Raw genomic sequence first — 20070 nt, 5'->3', positions numbered from 1 at the left:
GAGCGATCCGGTGGTGGGGCACCCGCGGGCATCTGATGGCGGGCATGGACTTCCAGACTCCGGGTCCCCCATTGGGAGCGGTTCCTCCGTTGGTGGTAATGGCAGTCTCGTCCTTATCTCCGAGCATAAGGACTGTATAGCCAACAAAATGGCCGCCGAGTTGTCTTGCGGCACTGGTTGAGGGGGTTCTGACGGGCGATCAGGAGCCCCGTCGGCACCCTCGACGTTCTCGTCGTCTCCCACGTCGGGGTCCCTTCCGACAGGATGGCCTAAGACTTCGATCAGCTCCTCCTCAGAGGTTGAGGCCGAATCCACGACGACCTCCTGCCCCCCCTTTTTCTTCTCCGTCGGGGGTTTCAGGGGGGTCCTGTCGATGGGCATGAAAGAGGACTCCCTCCGCGGTGGCAGGGAGATTCTAGGCCCCACTGGTGTAGCCTCCACAGGCTAAGCCAGGGCCGCCGCAACTGTCTCGATAGAGGCCTTGGCCGGATGGATCAAGGCTTTCACCACCTTAGGTGCGCTCACCGCCTTCTCCTTGGGGGGAGGGTCACCACCTCGCTCCCCATCCGATGGGGCCTTCGAGCACGACCGGGGTCCCTCCAGGAGCTTCGCCGGGTGCTCGGCCTTCCTCTTACCAGCCAGAGCGTTGGCTCGTGGTTGATGGTGCCGGGGAGGATGCGCCCTGCCTGGCGCCCGTAGAGCCCGACCGTTCGGCGCTCCCGGTGCCAGCGGACTCGCGGTGCTTGGCCTTCTGTTGGACCCCCGTCGCCAGGGTGCCCTCAAAGGTCTTAGAAGACCGCTCGGACGACTTCTTCTTCTTCTCGCCTGACAGGCTCTTTCCTTCCAGCCAGTTGGCGAGACGCTGATGGCAGTCCTTCATGGTCCGCTCCGACATATTGCCGCAAAACGCACAGTCCTTCTCCACGTGCGTCTTGTCTGCATGCAGGCAGTAAAGGCAAAGGGAGTGTTCGTCCTCCTTAAAGACATTCTGAAGCTGGCATCCAGGGCAGACCCTGAACAGCTTTCCGGGCGTCGAGCTTCCCTTCTCCTAGGCCATGCTCGAGAAGGACCTGAGAAACTTCTGGAGTCCTCCAAAAGCGTGGCTCGACGAAATCTTCACCCTTGAGGGGCGTAGAAGAATCCGACACGGGTCCCCGTTGATCGGATAAAGAAACGGTGGAGCTTGAGGCTCTTTTGACCAAAAAAGAGAACATTTTCCTAAGAAAAAGCATGAAAAAAGCACTAACGCTAGAGAGCAATAGCACGAGGATCCCAACACTTGAACGTGCGGTAAAAATCTGAAGATGGCTTAGGGAGATGGCAGTCATTGGCTGTGGTCAGTATGATGCAGAGATCAGTGATTGGTTACTACTACGAAAGACAGATCAGACATGAAACTGATACTGATTTTTCTTTACCGAGGATTCCCAGCCTGACGACGGGGAATATTCATGAGCATGTGAATCCAAGCCAGACACCATGCTGGAGAAAGGTACAGCCATACTCCTCATTCAACAGGATCTCTATTTAGGCATTGGCTTAAGCCAGGTACAATTTGGAAGAAGATAATCTATTCATAACAGCTGGGGAGGAGAGGAAGCTGCCTTTCCTAAAACAAAGAAACCTATAGAAACCTAGTCAATCATTGTTAAAACAGAGAAAACCATCCTATTCTAAATCAATCATCTCAAAGAACGCGATTACTTTTGTTTCTCCTCATGCAGAAGTGCAAAGACTGCCAATGCGTTGACAAATATACCATATGCTGCTTTTACATTTATGACTAAATAGAACTGTTGAAGTAGTTTCTGTCCCAGAAAGAAATCTGAAAAGCTTTAAAAGGATTTGGCATATCAGAACAAGAGGATGGCCATAATGCACATTAAATAAATCCTAGAAACCTGCTTGGGAAGATCAATATTATAATCGACAATTTGATCTAATTTTGAATAACCTATGCTGCAATAACTTGTTTAGACAGTGCAGGCTCTATGATATAGTGTGTGTATAATGCAATTTGTTATGGTATAAAAGAAAGAACATATAAAGCAAGAAATCATTTTAGAGGTGCTAGATATTAAACATTACCAAATCACATGCAGTGCACATTTGACTTCTAAAACAAAATGTGTAATGGCAGAAAACTTACCATCGGGTTTGAGAGGAATTTTGTTCAAATAAAATCTGAGGTTACACAAATCATTTTGGCCGCGAAGATCTTTAAAAGTTTGCTGGAAATGAAGAATAGAAACTTATTTGATCATTGAATAAGAGATTTACAAAGCAAAAATGAAAATATTGCATTGTAGTTAATTAGTTGTAAACAAACTTTTCTAATTGTGTTACAAATGATGAGTCATCATGATGTTTCTTACTTGATATTGATGTCTATATTTGTACAGGTCTCTTGCTGCATAAAAGCTTCTTTTTGGTTTAGTAATCTGTTCAGGTTTAATTTCACTCTGAAATATGAAAGAGAGGGTTCAACCAGGCAAGTAAAAATCATAATTTCATAGAGCCCATATATTGCAATCGTACATACATATAGAAATATTTTAACGACATCAATAATACTTGGTGCGATGGCCGCTTGTGTGCAAAATGGCCTGTTTTTAAGGAAGTTCTTGCTCCTTTCTAAACCCCCTTATTTGATTCAATAATTAATTTTGCCATCTCAAATTTACATGAAACATTGTGCTTCTGGGAGCCTAGCAATCTATTGGAACTGGAGATTCCAGCCTCTTGTACATAGCATGAGCAAGGTTTATGGCCCTGCTGGCTTATCCAATGTTAATACTTTGGATCTCTTTGCCCTTCTTCTGGCTCCTCCTCCTGTTCTTGCTGTTCCTCCGCCAAATCTAGCCTTTACCTCGCTTTACTGATTAGTTTTAAGTCTTCCTCAGACCTTGCTTTCCCTCTTCCAGTTGCAACCTCGGTCTCCCCGACCCTCAAAATTGTTCCTCTTCCACCTCCTCTCTCCTGCTCTTCCAAGACCAGCTTCCAGCAATGCTGTCCTCGTCCTCAAAATGCTAGTGATAGTGCTTTTTTAATACTGGGGGGTAATAGGATGACTGGAGTAATGTTTTTATTTCACTGGAGTTATCCCGACCAGTGGAACCATGGAAAGGGAGATTGCTGGAAGGAGGGAGCCTTTATAATTGTGAAAATTACTACCCTGTGGACCAGAGAGCTTGCAAGGTTTGCTATTCCTCAAAGTATGCAACTTTTCTGGGAGTGTAAATAAAACTGTTGAGAACTCAAAAATGTCAGCCATTGGCTATGCTGTTCCTTCCACTATGTGACAAGGTGCAGGAGAAAAAAGAAAACCGTATCTAGGAAATGTCAGGGAGCTTCTAACAGAGGAGGGCTAGGCAACCTGTGTCTCTCAGGATATTTTAGATCATGGCTTCAATAATCCTTAACCAATGACTACAATGGCGAATGTTGATGGGAGCTGTAGGCCAAAAGATCTGGAGAGCCACATAGTGCCTGCCCATGCACTAGAGGTGTGATGGCCACTTCCAACAGCATAGGAGCTCACACTTGTTACATTCATGATGCTGGGGGTGAGGGGCAATCTAGGGAGGGAAGGACATTGGGCTGTGATGAAGGAGGTGGAGGACTGGTGGCAACAACCCTTCATTCGGTTGTATAACTGACTTTAATCATTATTTATGGAAATAATGATGGATGTGTGTTAACGTAATTAGTACACCAGTATTCTATCCAGCTATTGTAAAATCACACAGATGGCAGAGACAGCAACCTGCCCTTTAAGCCAGCATTCAACATAACATGGCTCCTCTGTTATTTTCACTATTTTAGCTGATATTGCGCAATTACAAATTCCAGACTAAGTTACACACTGTGTTTGTGCCCACTGATAGCAAAGCTCTTTCAGACTTCAGAAAAATGAAATGAGTACTATAGGAGTCGTCTTCAAATTTTCAAGAAATAATGAAAGTGTGGGTAAAATACAACGAGAAAACACTGGCACATATTGCATCTAGATAAGGACTTGGAAATGTTAATAGATAAATCACCTCACATTGTATATAAAAGACCTGGCACTTTACAAACACAAAGTTCTAGTCATCTGAAAGTGAAAACACAAGAAAAGACATGACTTGGTTTTGATACATGTGAGAAATGTGTGATATGTCCCAAATAGTTAAACTACAAAGATTAGATCCTTTATTAATTGGGATATGAAATGTATTAATGGGATCTATTGCATTTGTAATAAAGTGTACGATACGCAAATTCAAAAAGTAGAATTGGGCTCACTGTGATAATCCTTCAAAATACTCGTAAAAAACATAAAAAAATATTGTTCTGTAATCACTAAATGATTCCCCTTTTTTCCGATGGAATGTGCAAATGTAATGTTCATTGTAACTAAAGTTCGGCAAATATTAGGCAAAATTGAAGAAATGTAAAACGTTAATTGAAAATGGACAACCTAAGTAGAATTTAAGGTGCAATAAGTCACAAAAACAAATGCAGTAAATACAAATTATAAAGAATAGGAAAAGGATTACATAAGAGGATAATGCATATCTCCCACCCAGATCATATATACAATATACTTAATTTTAATTTAATATGGAAAAATAAACTGCTATAATGTGATAAGTATTAGAATCAAGGTCTCACAGTGACTATTCGTAAGAATGCTAAGAGCACACATGTAATGAAGCTTGTCATTAAAATAACTGATCAAGTCGGGAAGCCAAGTATGTTTATTATATATTTTAGACAAACCTGGAACCTCAAATTATATCAAATATTAAACTGAGATATGAAACAGACAATTAACATGATGGGAAGGATCACATAATTTGCATGCTTTCACGCACCATGACGTCATCGCGATAAACTAAATGGCGTAATTGGTTAATATGATGTCATTACGATAACGACGTCCACATGCTGTGGGAAAAGAGCTTAAAAATGCGGCAAGCATGTCCTAACGCAAGGATCAGTTTGAATCAAAGAAGGCTGATGGGCTGGAGGACTTTTTCATTAAGCTAAGGGACCTAAACACAAATGTAATCAACAATTTCAGATGGAAGCATAAAGACTTCATCTAAAACATTTGCCCTCTGATTTTTTGTTACAGTTGAAAAACTGTTCAGATAAATATGAGAAACACAAGTCTAGAATAAAAGAAGACAACAAACAAGAGGTAATTCTAATATTTTTTTAAGGTACTCTTGAATACAATTCTTACCATTAGTCAATATACTGAAGCAATTATCCTATGATTTAGGATGAAAAACAGGAAACTAAAAACAGATGCATATTCTGGAACAGAATGAGAAGTATGAAATAAGAATACTTTCGAAATACAATTTTGCTGTAACATTTCAAAGGTCATTGGGCTGTGTTCGTGCTGGTAGAGGGATTCCCAGACCCCCCCCTTGTTTTGCATAAATTAACTTTTGGTCTCACCCTAATTTAAAAGGGCAATCCAGACATGGACCCCTTGCTCACTTTTCTTAGAGAGGTGCATTGCATATTTTGTATCTGTAACCTTGTAAGCCTTGTATCCACTTACTGCTGCGCCCTGCTACTCACGGGTCTGGTGCGCATAAAAAGTGAATAAAACAAACAAACCTCACTGATGATGCCCAACAAGGCTGAAACATGTGTATGGGGTTGCTGTTGGTACTCTTGTTCAGAGGAGAATTGCCTAGTATTTCGATGCTGGACTGCCCCTGGGCAGGACAAAGACCGATATGCAGGGAAATTTCTTCTCTGTGAAAGGGACATTGGGCTAAAGACTTGGTAGAGTCTCTCCCAGGGGTGACTCACCGAAGAACAGGTTATTGTGCTGTGTTCGTGCTGGTAGAGAAATTCCCAGACCCACCCTTGTTTTTCAAATAGATATTAGTTAACAACAATACTGGCTTAATATTAAGAATCAAATATTTGCTTGCCTGACTTGTTGACCTTTGTAACATAATTTGTAAAAAGTACCAATTCTAAGGAGATCCAAAGGATTGACTCACGTGTTGGCTAAGTCTGTTTTCAGATCACGTCAAAGCACAGAACAAAGTCAAGAATTTTGTTATTGCATAAATTCATACGTTCAGGAAACTATAAATGATTATGTGGGATAAGTTCATATATTTGTACGTTAATCGCAAAAAGTGGAAACAAAATGTGTTTTGTTTGGGGTGCTCTTAGAAACGAGGTAGAGAAGAATGAAAGTATTTGAGAGAATTTTCTAATAGTCTTCCAAGGTGAGGGTAACCTTTTTTTATTTTTAAATCCTCGACTTTAAGCTAGCAACCGATTGTTATTTTGAAATACAAAAGCGCATCATCAACAGCGTTGCAACCTGATCAGGTCTTTGTCTTTCAAAAATGTATCTTTGTCTTGTTTAAGACAAAAACAATAATCTTGGGTTCTGTAAAGTTTCAGTGAACTGCTTCCAACCTCCAAGCCACTGGGCTGCGGTTATGCTGGGTGGAACATTACAGCACTAATGCCACAAGTAAGAATAATTCAAAGTTTCAGAGTGTAACCCTTAAAGCGAACACAGTGGGCCTAGGTTCAGGGCCAACTGGCCTCCAAGCCTAAGGCCTAAAGTGGATCTCATGGAATACTCGAGGATATCGGTCTTGTTTAGTTCACCCTACTGGCATAGAGGCACTTCAGCAAAGTGATGATTATATGTTACAAGAAGCTTGGTGTAGACAATCATTTTTTTATTGATGGCGTTCTGATTATCCACAATGCAGCTACCTCTTCATACAGAGGACGTGCCAGTGGTGGTCTGGTGATTGATACTAAACTAGAACACGATAGGATTATTTTCCCAGATAAAATGAGTTCTCCTTATATATTAGCAGCTATTTTTAGAGCAAGGAGAAATTGGTTGTCACCCATATTGATAAACCTTTATGACCCGCCTGGAGGGATGCATACTAAAGCTATACAAGCCGAAATTGAGATTATTTTCAAGTGGCACGGCATCTCTTCCTATGCTTCTATTATCTTGGTAGGCATGTTTAACACAGGAAGTCTTAGCCTGGCGCGTACATAGGTATACAAAAACAAAGCTTGTTGGCCAAGTTTTGCTAAAGAACATAAATTAACACAGCTACACTTTGACAAGCCACTTAGGGGTAAAAAAGAAAACTATAAATGGAAGAATGGTCTCCGTAAATCACTTATTGATTATGTTATGGTGGATGATAATCTGACTACATTTTAAAATAAGACTAAGATTCAATTTAACAATTTAAGTGTCCATGCAATCTTAAATGGGATTGTTGTCTAAAAACTGCATATACAAACAAGAAATATGCTGACATCGAGTCCAACATTCAGGGAAATTGCCTTAATTGGTTGGAAACGGAGATTAGGAAAATAAATGCATCCTTAAATCAGCCTAATTACAACCTAGATGCGCCTCTCCACTCATCCAATTGGGTGCTTGAGCACATGCTCCGAACAAGAATGGAACATATTAGCCCTAACAATAAAAAGGATAAATTGTAATGGGATAAGGAAAAAAGTCCTTTTTGACCCTCAGGTGGCAGAACAAAAACAAATATATCTTAAATCACGAACAAGAGTTAGGAGAGATACCATTGAGAGCGACGATGTGAAGGCCCTCAACAACTATAAGCAGCATAAAAGATCTGTGAATACGGCCAACTGTTCAATGTTGTTTGGATGGCTTGATATGCACAATGTCCAGAAAATGTTGGTCTCATAAATGAATATAGAAAGAGATTTTAATCTTTGGAGATCAATCCAGTCTCAGACGATTAATGGTATGCATATATTGCAGATCTATGTAATGATTTGATCCAAATTGTTGGAAAATGATTTTGCAGTTTGAGGTTTTTAAATCTTCAAAATTGGATATTGCTTAGGGCTCAATCGCAAATATTATTACTAAACAAAAGAGTTTGCATGCCCAGGCCCGGATGGTATACCAAACATTGTGATGATGGCAGATCGGGACCTATGGGCTAAAATATTAAACAAATTGTATAATCCTATTCAACAAATTGGTTTGATACCAGCTAGCTGGCGCAGTTCAGTGTAGGTGCCAATATTTAAAAGGAGTTACAGATTGGACCCTACCATCACCTACTGGCAAGGAACGACTCCACCCAAAAGATATTTGCAACGGTTATATAAAAAATATTACCAGCTGTGTGGAAAAAAAAACACTTGAGCAATTTTTAGACTTGCTTCGTAAATTGCACAACACAATTACTAATATTTCGGTACTGCAATATCTAACTGCGGAAACTAATATTAAATTTAAACCAAATTTGTATTGTTGTTACAATAATTTAAGTGAGGCGCTCAATCTTGTTTCAGGTCTCCTCCTCTGGAACAAGCTTCGGGACTGGGATGTAGATAGAACTTGACTATACTTTACCCAACAAATATATACAGATACCTCGATTACAGTTATATTAAAAACTGCTGGTTTATATACTAAATCCTGTGGTACTAGTAGAGGTCTGAAACACGGATGTGCCACACCCCTATTTTATATAATTTGTATGCTGCTGATGAGCTGGACCGAGTGTTAATTAATACACAACATTTTCCACCTAAAATTAATGGGGTACAAGTGCTGTGGCTCACATTTGCAGACAATATTATTCTATCAGAAACCCATTGGGCTGCAGAAGTCATTGAATGCCATTGTTGTGTATGCAGCTAGAACTCCATGATGATAAATAAAATGAAAACAAAAACAATGTGCTTGGGTAAAAGCATGAGGTGTATGGGTCCCTGGGAATGGAATAGAGGATTATCCTCTCGAAAATGTGAGTGTATATATTTACCTGGATCTTCACATTAGAATAAACCCACCTTTACCCTTTTATGAGGAGCAAATAACGAATCAAATCTGGAAGAAATGGCTGGTGGTAAGACCCTATGCGATACACTCTGGTGGCCACAATGTGGAAGGATTGCTGAAAGTGTACCTCAAAACCATTATTCCAGGTATATTATATGCGCTGGTGGTGATGCCATTAGCGCAAGAGAAATGGCTGGACTGGCTGGAAGCCAGGATTCTGTGCACAGTCATTAATATTCTCCAATCCTTGCCAGTTGAGGCACTGACATTGGAATTTGGGCAGATGGCCAAAATGACACTGTGGCAAGTCCACAGAGTTCTGCTATTTACTAAATTTACGCAGACCAATCAAAATTCAAATTGGTTATTAAAGCTCCTGGGTGTAAATACTGCGACCGGGGATATAAATGGGTGTCTATTAGAGTTTACTCAGTCTGTTATGGCACATTTCGAATCAATTGGATTAGAAAAAGAAATATTTGACACTACCCCAAATTATAAAATTATATAAAAAAAATAAACATTTTTTTTTTAAAAAAAAATCAAGATTATGGGATATGGCCAGAAATGTTGATATACGGCATGGTGATAGAGAATTGTCGTACCAACATTTTATTATTAGCTAATCACGTAGCTATCTGATTAAGCTTTGTACCCTTGAACGGAAACGCTTTATATTGCAATTGAGATTAAATATATTGCCTACAATGGAGTTCATGGCCAAAGAAAAAAAACAAGTATCAGACTGCTATTGTCGACTCTGTCATTTAAAAGTGGAGACTAGACGCCATATATTAACAGACTGTATCATTTAAAAAAACAGTATAATAAGGGCTACGTAGAATATGTCACTCAGATAGAAGACATTAGGAAGGACCAATTTTGGTCTACCTTAGCGGGTGCTGATACCATAGTTACAACATCTGCCGGTTTTGCTATATGGAAGAAGCACAAAAGAATGTTTTGATATATGAGGTCCTTGTTTGATATATATTTTTCATGCTAAGTTTTTAAAAAAAGTTTTTATCAAGGAAAGGTCCTTGGCTATAACTTTTCATTGATTTTTATGTACATGTGGTTTTAATTGTTTTGTATTTTCATTTGCTGAAAGTTTGCAATTAACTATTGCACAGTAAAAAAAGCCAAGCTGCAACGCATATGGACAGAAAAGGGTAAAAAAAAAAAAAAAAAGAAAATGCAGTATATTTCAATGACAATTTAAAATAAACTAGTATTTGCATGCTATTTTTCAGCTTTAAAAAGTAAAAAATATTGTGACTTGAAGTTAATTAATTGCCAGATTATTTTGGACACGTTGGTAATACTGGCTATCTAATTTTTGGCACAACTTCAGGCATGCTAGTTATTATGCACAATGTGTACCTTCCCCCACACTTAAACTTTAGAGCTACAGATTTACGTATAGATCTCAGAGGACAGTAGAGGCTCAGGCTGCACAAAGGATGAGTGGAAACCATTGAAAAAGAGGGCTACAAGACTTAGATTAGGTGTTTCAGAAAAGTGGTTTACTTAAAACACACCATCATGAAAAAAGTCAACGGCGGCTGAAAAAGAAAGCCGACATTGTCTAAATTAAACCACCTTCCCTATAGTGGAATTTTCAAAACATTGAAAAACTAGCCAGAGAGCACACTCATCTACGTAGCCAGTGCAAATGGATGGCAAAATGAGTGAATTTAGCTAACTGTGCTATGGTTCAAGGAAAGTAGAACTGTGGAGGATTCACAGGGGGGCAACCTCTCGAATCCCCCTTGATTGGTTCAGGGCTCCCTCACTGCTCTCGGACGCTATGGCATTTTTGCGGGAAATATTTGTGCCCCTCAACTTAAAAAAGTCACCAGCTTCCACTGGCCCTCGGACTGTGTTGGAAACAGGGTGTGGGGGGAGCCCAGGGACTGTGGTGGGAGCAGGATGGGCGGCAGATCTGGGATAGCAGAGGGAGAAGGGTGGGGTGATCCCAGGGTCTGTTATGGGTTGGGGACAGCCCAGGGCCTGGGTAGGAGTGAGATGGGGGGAGGTAGGGGTGGGATAAGCAACCCAGCTACTGTGATGGGAGCAGGCAGGGGAGACCAGGGACTATACTGGGAGTAGGGTGCAGTGACGGCGTGCAATAGTTCATAGCCATTTGTACATGTTGTCCATTTGGCATTTTTGGGGTGCCCGGCCTGCCCGAAGTTTGCACTGAAGACCACTGCTCTGAGGGAATGAAGGAATGAAGGAGAAAAATGATGAAACTATGGCTGAGTTTACTTAGGGTCAAGTGGAGAGCAGGATGGATAGTGTTGATGCATGTGTGACTATGTGCATGTTGTGCTGTTGAAGTGGGTGATTTGACATTTGTATTCCTGCAAAGAAAAATGCAAAAAACTAGCAATTTGGAAATGGGGGGATGGTTACATTTCATCCTGTGACATTTCCAACAAGCAGCCGAGGAGAACACAAACATCATTGTCTGGTCAAAGTAGTATTCCAGAGCGCATGACATTCATATACGGAGCTTTGTAGGAAAAAAAAGGAAGACTGTCAAAGCATTATTTGCAACGGTGTTGGAGACAAAAGAGAAGACTCCTCAAAATTCACCCAGATATGTGTCCATTACAGCTAAAGGTAAATGACAAGACAGCTAAGCATGCAGATTAACAATTTCCTAACAGAACCACTAGAAACCCCTCAGGCATGCATTTCATTGTTGTCCTTTAGTAGAGTCATAGTAGGATAGAACATTCGACAGGGAAAGATTAGTTTCCATTTTCTTCAGTAGCAAATCGCTGTAGGAAAGGAGTCCGGATTGAGACAAGCGGTTTACTACCATTCCTGGAATCCTTCAGATTCTCTGACTTTGGTATCTCCCCAGCCATCATCTATTGCAGGATGATAATTTGCAGTGAATTCAATTTTATATCCAGACAAGCTAATATACACCACTGGCAATGTCCTGGATGTATGCGATGCAAAACATGGCAGCACTTTTGTGCCTATGGATTTGCTTTCTCTCATCTTAATTTATGGTGAGGAACTTCAAAGCCAACCTAGTAACCCCATCTCTGTAGAGCACAGATCTGTATTCATAGTCCTTACATGTACAGTGAGAGGTCCTTCACATGATATCACTGGAGTGTTAAGGATTTCATTCAGGCAATACACCCTGGTCTCAGCCTAGTATGCAGGGCGCAAATGAAATACTTATTTTATTGGGTCTATAGCTTCAATATTCTGAGTGATATACCACTCATATCACACCCCGTCTCAAAATACCCCCAGGTCACAATGGAGCAGGAATCAGGTTGGTTGGTAAAGGTAATGTATATATATTTTTTTTAATTCAAATCAAACATGTTTTAATATATGGGGCAGCAATCACCAATGTGGTGACAATACAAATAAGAAAGTAGGTAAGGCAGTTGAATTCACACTAACACAGAATATAAAAACACAGAGAAAAGAATAGTTTTGGCTTGTTTGAAAGATAGCGCTTAAGTTAAGATTTCCCCCTGCAAATTTCTCAACTCACAAAGAAGCAATTCTACACAGATGTAAGTAAGAAGCAGGTGTTCAGGAATATAGAATAGTGTACAGGGTTTGAATACAATATTCCCTCCCCAAACAAGAGAAAAATGTTTTGGAAGTTTTACACTTTTAAAATGACATTCAAAAATGGCTGAGCAAAACAAGGAAAAGTGGGCAAAATTCTTTAAAAAATCTAAATCTCTATGGGAACAACACTGAAAGGATGCTAACAATCATAAGCTTTAGTATGAGCAACAGTAAACACTTTGAATCTTTATGGAAATTTGGAAATAATTGAGATTGAAAATCACACGTGTAAAACTTTGCAGAAATGTGAATTCCCGCCTAAATTTCACGAAACAGTTTTTAAGACAAACGGCTCAAATAAACTGTTTTTGGATGTGGTGGCGATGTAGCTAAAGGTCTTATGTTTAAGTCAGAGTTGAAATGAAGTCTCTAGCTATTAAATTGAGGAAGATATGCAAGTATGAATGAGAGGTGTTTTTAGAAAAATAGCGCAGAGAAAGACAGAAAATCAGTTTTAAAATGACAGGTTACTTTACTTAAACTAGATTTAATGGCTAAGAAAAAGGGAATGCCACCTGTGAATCTCCACAGTTACACGGCCGCTTGTAACCCTTCACGTGGCGGATATCACATTTTCTTTATGGGAATTACTTTATTTAATCCAAATCACTAATGGCTTATGGTCTAGTAAAATAGTGAAGAAAATATCGGCGCCAACACTAAGAATCACAGACAGAGTTGCACGAATGGTTCTGACAATATTACAGGTTCTTAAATTAAAGATAGGATAGCTCATAGATTGGGATAGGACAATGTAAGGCAATATATGCTATGGTTTACTATGATTCCTATTGATACTTACAGTCCACTTTCATTTAAGATTTGACCGTCAAGGGCTCTGGTCATCACGGATCGGTCTAAGGAGAGCAGGGCACTTCTAGCGGCATTAGGTCAGCTGGGCAGTTCTGGTCAACTGGACTGGCACCTCAGACTGGACTGGATTGGCCCTTCTGGTTGCTGCACACTGTAGATCAGTGGGATGACGGGTTTCAGCAGGCAAGCCTTTATGGTAGCAAGCCAAACTGGATCAAATTGCTTCCCTTAAGTTTTGGGATGGCTTCAGGATTTGGGCCTAGCTGAAAAAGAGTACAGCAATGCTGAGGCCTTAGCTTTGTAAATAAATCTGGAATCAGGAACAAGATGGAGAATTCAGGAACAGGGCGCCCCGCAGAAATCAGGATGGAGTCAGGAATCAGTGTGTCTCTGTGTTGTGAGGTTCCCTTATTTATCCTGCCAAATGACATCACTCAAGTTTATGGTAGGGGCAGACTTACAACCCACACCCACAATGCTGTGATTGGTCAAAGGCACAGTTTCTGCCTTGCTTTTTGCTGGTTGGATGACAGAAAGGGCTGTCAGGTTTTTGATATGATCTGGAAACCTCCCATAGTTATTGGGACGAAAATCTAACTTTCCCACAAATACATATTTATGTACTTATGCGCTCTAAGAAAATCGGATACATAAATTACATATTTCGCGGGTCACATTTACATCTAACTCCCAAGTCGGTGGGACCTGGTATTGTCTTTCTATTGAATTTTGGCAATTTTAACCATGAAAGATTTGGCCTAACATTTCCTAATTTGGTACATATATGTGCAATCACCCCTAGTACATGGGTACACAATATCAGATTTGCATCATTAGTTTCTGTGCACTTGGCTATTCTTCATAACTTCTGTTCCATACGCAGTAAGAAATTCTACCAAGTTTTCAAATGTGTATCATAAATTCCGATTTCAATGTATGCACTTTTCATTCGTTTACTTATTCTTGCTGCCAAGTTAAATGTCTGTAGGTTCAGTAGCAAAATAAGCAATTTAAACCCAAAAATCACATGTCAGTTTATTTTTTCTTCCTACCCAAGTGTGAGCAAACGGCAAGTCCTTTGTAGTTCAATGAGAAGCCTCTTCCTGAGGAGTGGAGCATCCGGCCCCTCCCCTGGAAGGATGAGTGCTCAAGCCTGCTATTGTCTTTGCCTGGGTCCCAGACGAATGTCTAATGAAGCCCACTGTCAGGAGTATGTGAGGCCTCCCAACAGCAATTAGCCTTTCCTGACAGCAGTGAAGTGTCAACCTTTCCCAGGCTACGGGCTGTCAGAGCAGAATTGTTTTTCTTTTCAAATAGTTAATTAACTCAAAACTGGGTTTAACTTTAAGTTTCACCTACATCTTTCATTTACACATAAAATGAACACAGTTTATAGGTAGATTTTTCACATTAGCAATCCTTTGACATTCTTAAAGAATTAAGCCTTTAAACAAAAACATGCTTTCACAACAGGCGATGTTGCACTTCATTCATGAAAAAGCACATTAAAACGGAGTTCTTTAAATCCGATTTTCCTCTCTACAGCACATAGACATCTTAGTCAGAACTAGCTCTTCCCTCGAGTGCTGGGATTGTTTGCAGTCTGGATACATGTATCCTGCCTTTATTTAGAGTTTCTCTCTGCACAGCTGATTCTGTCATTTGTTGCAAGTTTAACTGCGTTTTACCCATGGAAAATGAAAACAAGGGTTCCTGGGTTGCTTTTTCATTAGATACATTTTATAGAGCTGTCAGTCAATGAGGCCCGGTTCCTCTGAGCCACACTGGATGATTCTGGGCATTGCAGTACCCTTTTAATCTAAATGATTCAATGGAAATGAATGGATTTAGTGCCAAAAACAGCACTTTTTAAGGTTTCAAAGCTAACATTTTAAAAGGCATTTTCGGTTTTCAGCACAAATCTGCTGCTTTGCTCCATGTTGAATGTTGCAGAGCCCACTGGCATGCTCCTGCAGCGAGAACTCTGTTTTCACCCCCCCCCCAGACTGTGTGTGGCAGGGTGTGCAGCCTTCCTCTGGTTGTGACCCAAACACAGTTTTGAAGATTTTGGCGCGCACAGGAGTCAGCGCATCTATTTTGGGCTGTTTCTTTCACCATTTGTAAAGTGATGCAGTGGGGCACTTTGGAATGGGTCAAAATATCCCACAGGAGGGAGCCATCTACGGTAAAATGTTGCAAGGGATGCCAATCTCACAATTGGATTCTTTCAAAGAAAAATACATTTTCTATTTAGAAAGCTTTAGGATAGGAGGCTAGGTTAGACACCTGAAAATAAAATTAAATGAAGGAAAAGGAACTACCCTATGGAAGGCTGAAAAGGGAGTCAAAGCATATGCAAGTGTGACAAAGTCCCCTACCCAACATTGGGAATCGACAGTGGGCTTGGCCAGGAGCTTCCCAAGGCTTGTTGATGCTGCACCATGAGGGAGCATACAGGGACCAACCCCACTTGGTTCATGCACTATGGCCGGGAGAAGTTGCAGGAGCATACCCACAACACCAAAGAACTGAATGCATAGGGAGTAATGTCCCAACTCGTTTGAAATAGCCCAAACAATAGCACTGGTACTCCTGGAAAGCAATTCTAACCTACTTAGCAGACCCATTGAATTCACATAGGAAACAACACGCTTGCCTTTAAGGCAAATGCATTGCAGCCCCGCAGCAATCAACGTCAGCGAAGATATATATGCCTGTTTGTTTTACTCACTGACACAATCCCCCTTTCAGGAGGTAAAACACATAAGTGACGAGCGTGCGAGGCACATGCATACATTGTTGCTTACCTACAGCTTTCCAAACCTCGAAGTGATGTCGTAGTAAACTGAGCTATCCCCATTGCTCACTGGTAGCAAGAGCAAAGTTACAATTTCTCCATGCTCGCAAGGAGCTCTGCTATACAATGCTCTTTTCACTCACCAAGAGCATTTGCATCCTCCCAATTCTTCACATGCTAGTAAAACAGGACCCACGCAGCCAAGGCAGACCACCCTAGGGAGGGTCAAAGCAGGATTCCAAATAGCAGACCGACCATATACACTATTGCCACACACACACCCTAATCCCAAACCAGACACAGACACACTCCTTAGCCCTAACCAATTAGAACAGTTTCCCCAATCAGAGAACAAGGATGCCGACCCTCACCAGAGAACTCACCCCCGGGGTTGGTACCTTCTGGAGAGGGGATGAGTTTGTAGGGTAAAGGGTTATCATCTAGGGAGAGTACATCTGGGGAGAGGGATACTGAGGAGAACCAAAGACTGCTGACCTGCAGGTCTTGGAGGACTCATACAATGAATTCTCTGGAAGGGGGTTTGAGGAAAACCAAAAACACACAACCTGAACACAAAGTCCTGGGAAATCCAATGAAAATTGTAGTGAGGCAGCATGAGCCCTTTTATTTGCTCACGATTCTTAAGTCATATCGCACATGTTGTCTTCTTTCTTTGGAACTTCTGAGAGAAACCATTTTTATCTTTCTGCCGTACCTTTTGGATCGTTTGCCCACATTTTATTCCACTGCCAGGAGAGGCCACTGGTTTTGGAACTTTTGTAAAATACTTTACTTTTCAGATTTGTGAACTGTGCATCTCGTGATTAGTTTATTTTCCCTATTCACTTTTGGAAAGCATAACACTTGGGAAGACATTGCCACTGCTGCATTTAAGCCTTAATTTAGTGATCTCTTCTTGTTGCAGTTATTTTCTCCTCAGTCCTCTCCCTGAATCACATCACCTTTTTGGTTAATAACTAAACAACACTGTTGCACTACCCACTTTTTCGTGTCTTGTGTGTGTACTCAGCACGCAGAGACATATAATAAAAACCCCAAGAGTTTGGGGAAAAGGGCCCTATGGTTTAGACCTTTCCACTGCAAAACAAAATTTGCAACTCAGGCTTAGAAATATGTTTAAATTAATTTAGAAACTACAAAAAACAAACTGAAGAAGATATTTTTCTGATACTGCAGAACACTACACCAAGTGCACTAGTACCAGATAAGGTCGTTTTTCAACCACAATCTCACACACTTCTTTTCAGCCTAAATGTACAGTGTAATAAGTGTTATTCCCGGCACCTAACGATAATTATCAGAGTCAACAATACAATCTATGAAAGCAAAAGGTGTTCTTATACAGGAGCACGGAGGGCCTATAAATCACCATGGCAGATAGACCTACAAGATGGTTTTGCTGGTTTGCAACAGTAATCAAAGCACAATATAATGATGTAATACTTGCAAAAGGGCAACCACCACAATTCATGATTTATAAACCTATTTTACAAGATATTCAGCTTTACTAAATCATTCCAGCCTAGCCATTTACCAAACTCGTATAAGATTGCCATGGATAAACATGCATGACAAAAGAGGGGTCTCTTTTAAACAGCTACTAAATACATTTCAGTTGGCATATTTAAGGCAAAAAGCCCAACAATCGAGATTGAGATGGAGCGTCCAAAGTGTCGGGTTGTGGGGCTTAGTGTGGGTGAAGTTTAGGGCAGCCTCTATGGGACAATGGAAAATAGTATTGGTAAAAGGTAAAATTATTTGTATTCCCTTTGTTCCTGCAATATAAAAAGGTAATACTATACATGATTACCAAATTTGTGTTGCTCGCTTCAAGCCATTCAAAGCACAACCTGTTCGAAACGGATTCTGAGTAACCAAACCAGAATCTGGCAGCTTGCAGGCTGCTGGGTGCTTGCTGATTCTGCATTGGTCTAGTTGGGAACCACTATAGCAGGATGCAATCTGGCAGGTTGCAGGTTGCTGGGTGCTTGCTGATTCTGCATTGGTCTAGTTGGGAACCACTATAGCAGGATGCAATCTGGCAGGTTGCAGGTTGCTGGGTGCTTGCTGATTATGCATTGGTTTAGTTTGGAAACACTGCAGTAGGATGCCATCTGGCAGGTTGCATGCTGCCGGATGCTTGCTGATTCTGCATTGGTCTAGTTGGGAAACACTATAACAGGATGCAATCTGGCAGGTTGCAGGTTGCTGGGTGCTTGCTGATTCTGCATTGGTTTGGTGGGGAAACACTGCAGCAGGATGCAATCTGACAGGTTTTGGAGTGGTTAAGCATGCAGACTACTCAAACAATAAGCATGTCGCTAGTTATCCTTTAGCACAATTGTTTTTAAAGAGCTAAAACAGCATTGAATTGTTTGAACTGTGAGCAACAGTAAATTGGTTTAGAATACCTACTTAAGCAATAAAAATTAGGAATCGGGTGTTATATAAAAAGCTCATATTATGTATCATCAGTTAATGCAGCACAATCCTGTTTGCATTTCATGCTACAAAGTTACCCAATACTTACCTTATTTCAATAGGTCAGAAACCTTGATGAAAAACACAGTGATTGTCCAGACACCTCAAGATTATCTCCAGTTCCCAGTCCTTATGTTAAATATGTTCATCAACACTTTCACTTGATGGGTTGGAATGAGTGGGAATTTAGAAGAGTCTTGCTTACTGCACGTACCACACAGTCTCTGAGGCTTATGGTGCGCGCGTAAAGCAACCAGCACCCAAACCAAAGGATTGCACCGATATATTATGTCTTGCATAACTTACATGCTATGGGTGGTTTTGCCCAACAGATGAAATATAAAGAGATGATCACGTTTCTTGTTTTTGTATGGACCGGATCTAGAACTACTTTTGTACAGAGAAACTAGTAACCTGCAAGATTTTGAACTGTGACCTTTCGGCATTACTTTTTTCTTAGCTTTAACTTTATATTGTCCCATTAGTGGCATGTGACTTCTGAGGCACCAATGTATATTGATGACTATTTTTAAAATCAAGTCTGTGTTAAGGTCGTACATGGGAAATCATGGACGCAAATTTAAAGAAAAGGTCAATTGTTTTAGCGAAACATTTTGGCTATGTTTAATGAATTGCGGAGTATGTTTTGAAATCAAATTAATTTTAACAAACTAAAAAATGTTGCGCTTTGGGTAATTAATACTATTATGTGAAGTTTCGGTGTCAAAATAAATAAGGCTGGCTGTTGTACCTGCCACTTAATCCGTGCAAGGTGCCTATTACTGTTACATCAGCTATAGTCCTTGGATGAAATACACCACATATGGCGTTTCTCCTGCTTGCATTGAAACTTTCTTTGAAATCCTAAGGTGTGCTGAAATTAATTGTGGTTTGTGCTGCCGCCACGATGGCTGTGTCGTTGGTTTGTTGCCCACAATGCAAGCAAAGTGGCTTTGTCACACGACTGCCAAGCAAAGTGGCTTTGTCACACGACTGCCAATGGCCACCGACTCACAACCTGCAATAGGGATACAATGGCCAATGGGAGCACTTCACAAACCATGCCAAAAGCTATTACTTGGGTTAATGCTTCCACATGTATAGAGGACATAAGATGTCCCCTGGCATACACCACATTGATACGTGAAGGTAGCGCGTAGTGATATGATATGGCATTTATAACGCGCCTATACACAAGTGTTTCAAGACACGATTTAGCAAGGGATGGGAACAAAGGGAGGACAGAACAATCTTACTAGGCCAGGTGTCATTCAGATTGCGCAAGTGCGTGGGAAAGGGGCAGGGACAGTGCAGTACATGGGAATAGATAATAACAATAAGTAAAGTAACGGCCAGCATGTGCCGAACATCAGGTGTCAAGGGCTGGTAGGGGGGACTGTAGGGATACAGAAACAGTCCCCAGTGCGGGGTTCCCAGGTGGGCAGTGCAGGTGTGTGACGCTGGCGGGGAGGGACCTGGGCCCGAGATCAGAGGGTGTCCA

General features: G+C 41.0%; 1 protein-coding gene across 1 annotated transcript in view; it reads right to left on the bottom strand.

The window, feature by feature from the left end:
* Positions 1–20070, bottom strand: part of OGFRL1 (opioid growth factor receptor like 1) — a 307750-nt gene that overhangs the window by 169534 nt on the left and 118146 nt on the right. The window contains exons 2-3 of the mRNA XM_069606222.1: positions 2376–2462; positions 2150–2231 (exon numbers count right to left, since the gene is read on the bottom strand). Coding sequence (XP_069462323.1) covers positions 2150–2231; positions 2376–2462 — 169 coding nt within the window. The remainder of the gene's footprint in view (positions 1–2149; positions 2232–2375; positions 2463–20070) is intronic.

This window comes from Ambystoma mexicanum, chromosome 4p (genome assembly GCF_040938575.1).
Source record: "Ambystoma mexicanum isolate Mex_15411 chromosome 4p, UKY_AmexF1_1, whole genome shotgun sequence".
NCBI lineage: Eukaryota > Metazoa > Chordata > Amphibia > Caudata > Ambystomatidae > Ambystoma > Ambystoma mexicanum.
The sequence above is the reverse complement of the archived record's forward strand: the minus strand, read 5'-3'. Positions and strand labels throughout refer to the sequence as shown.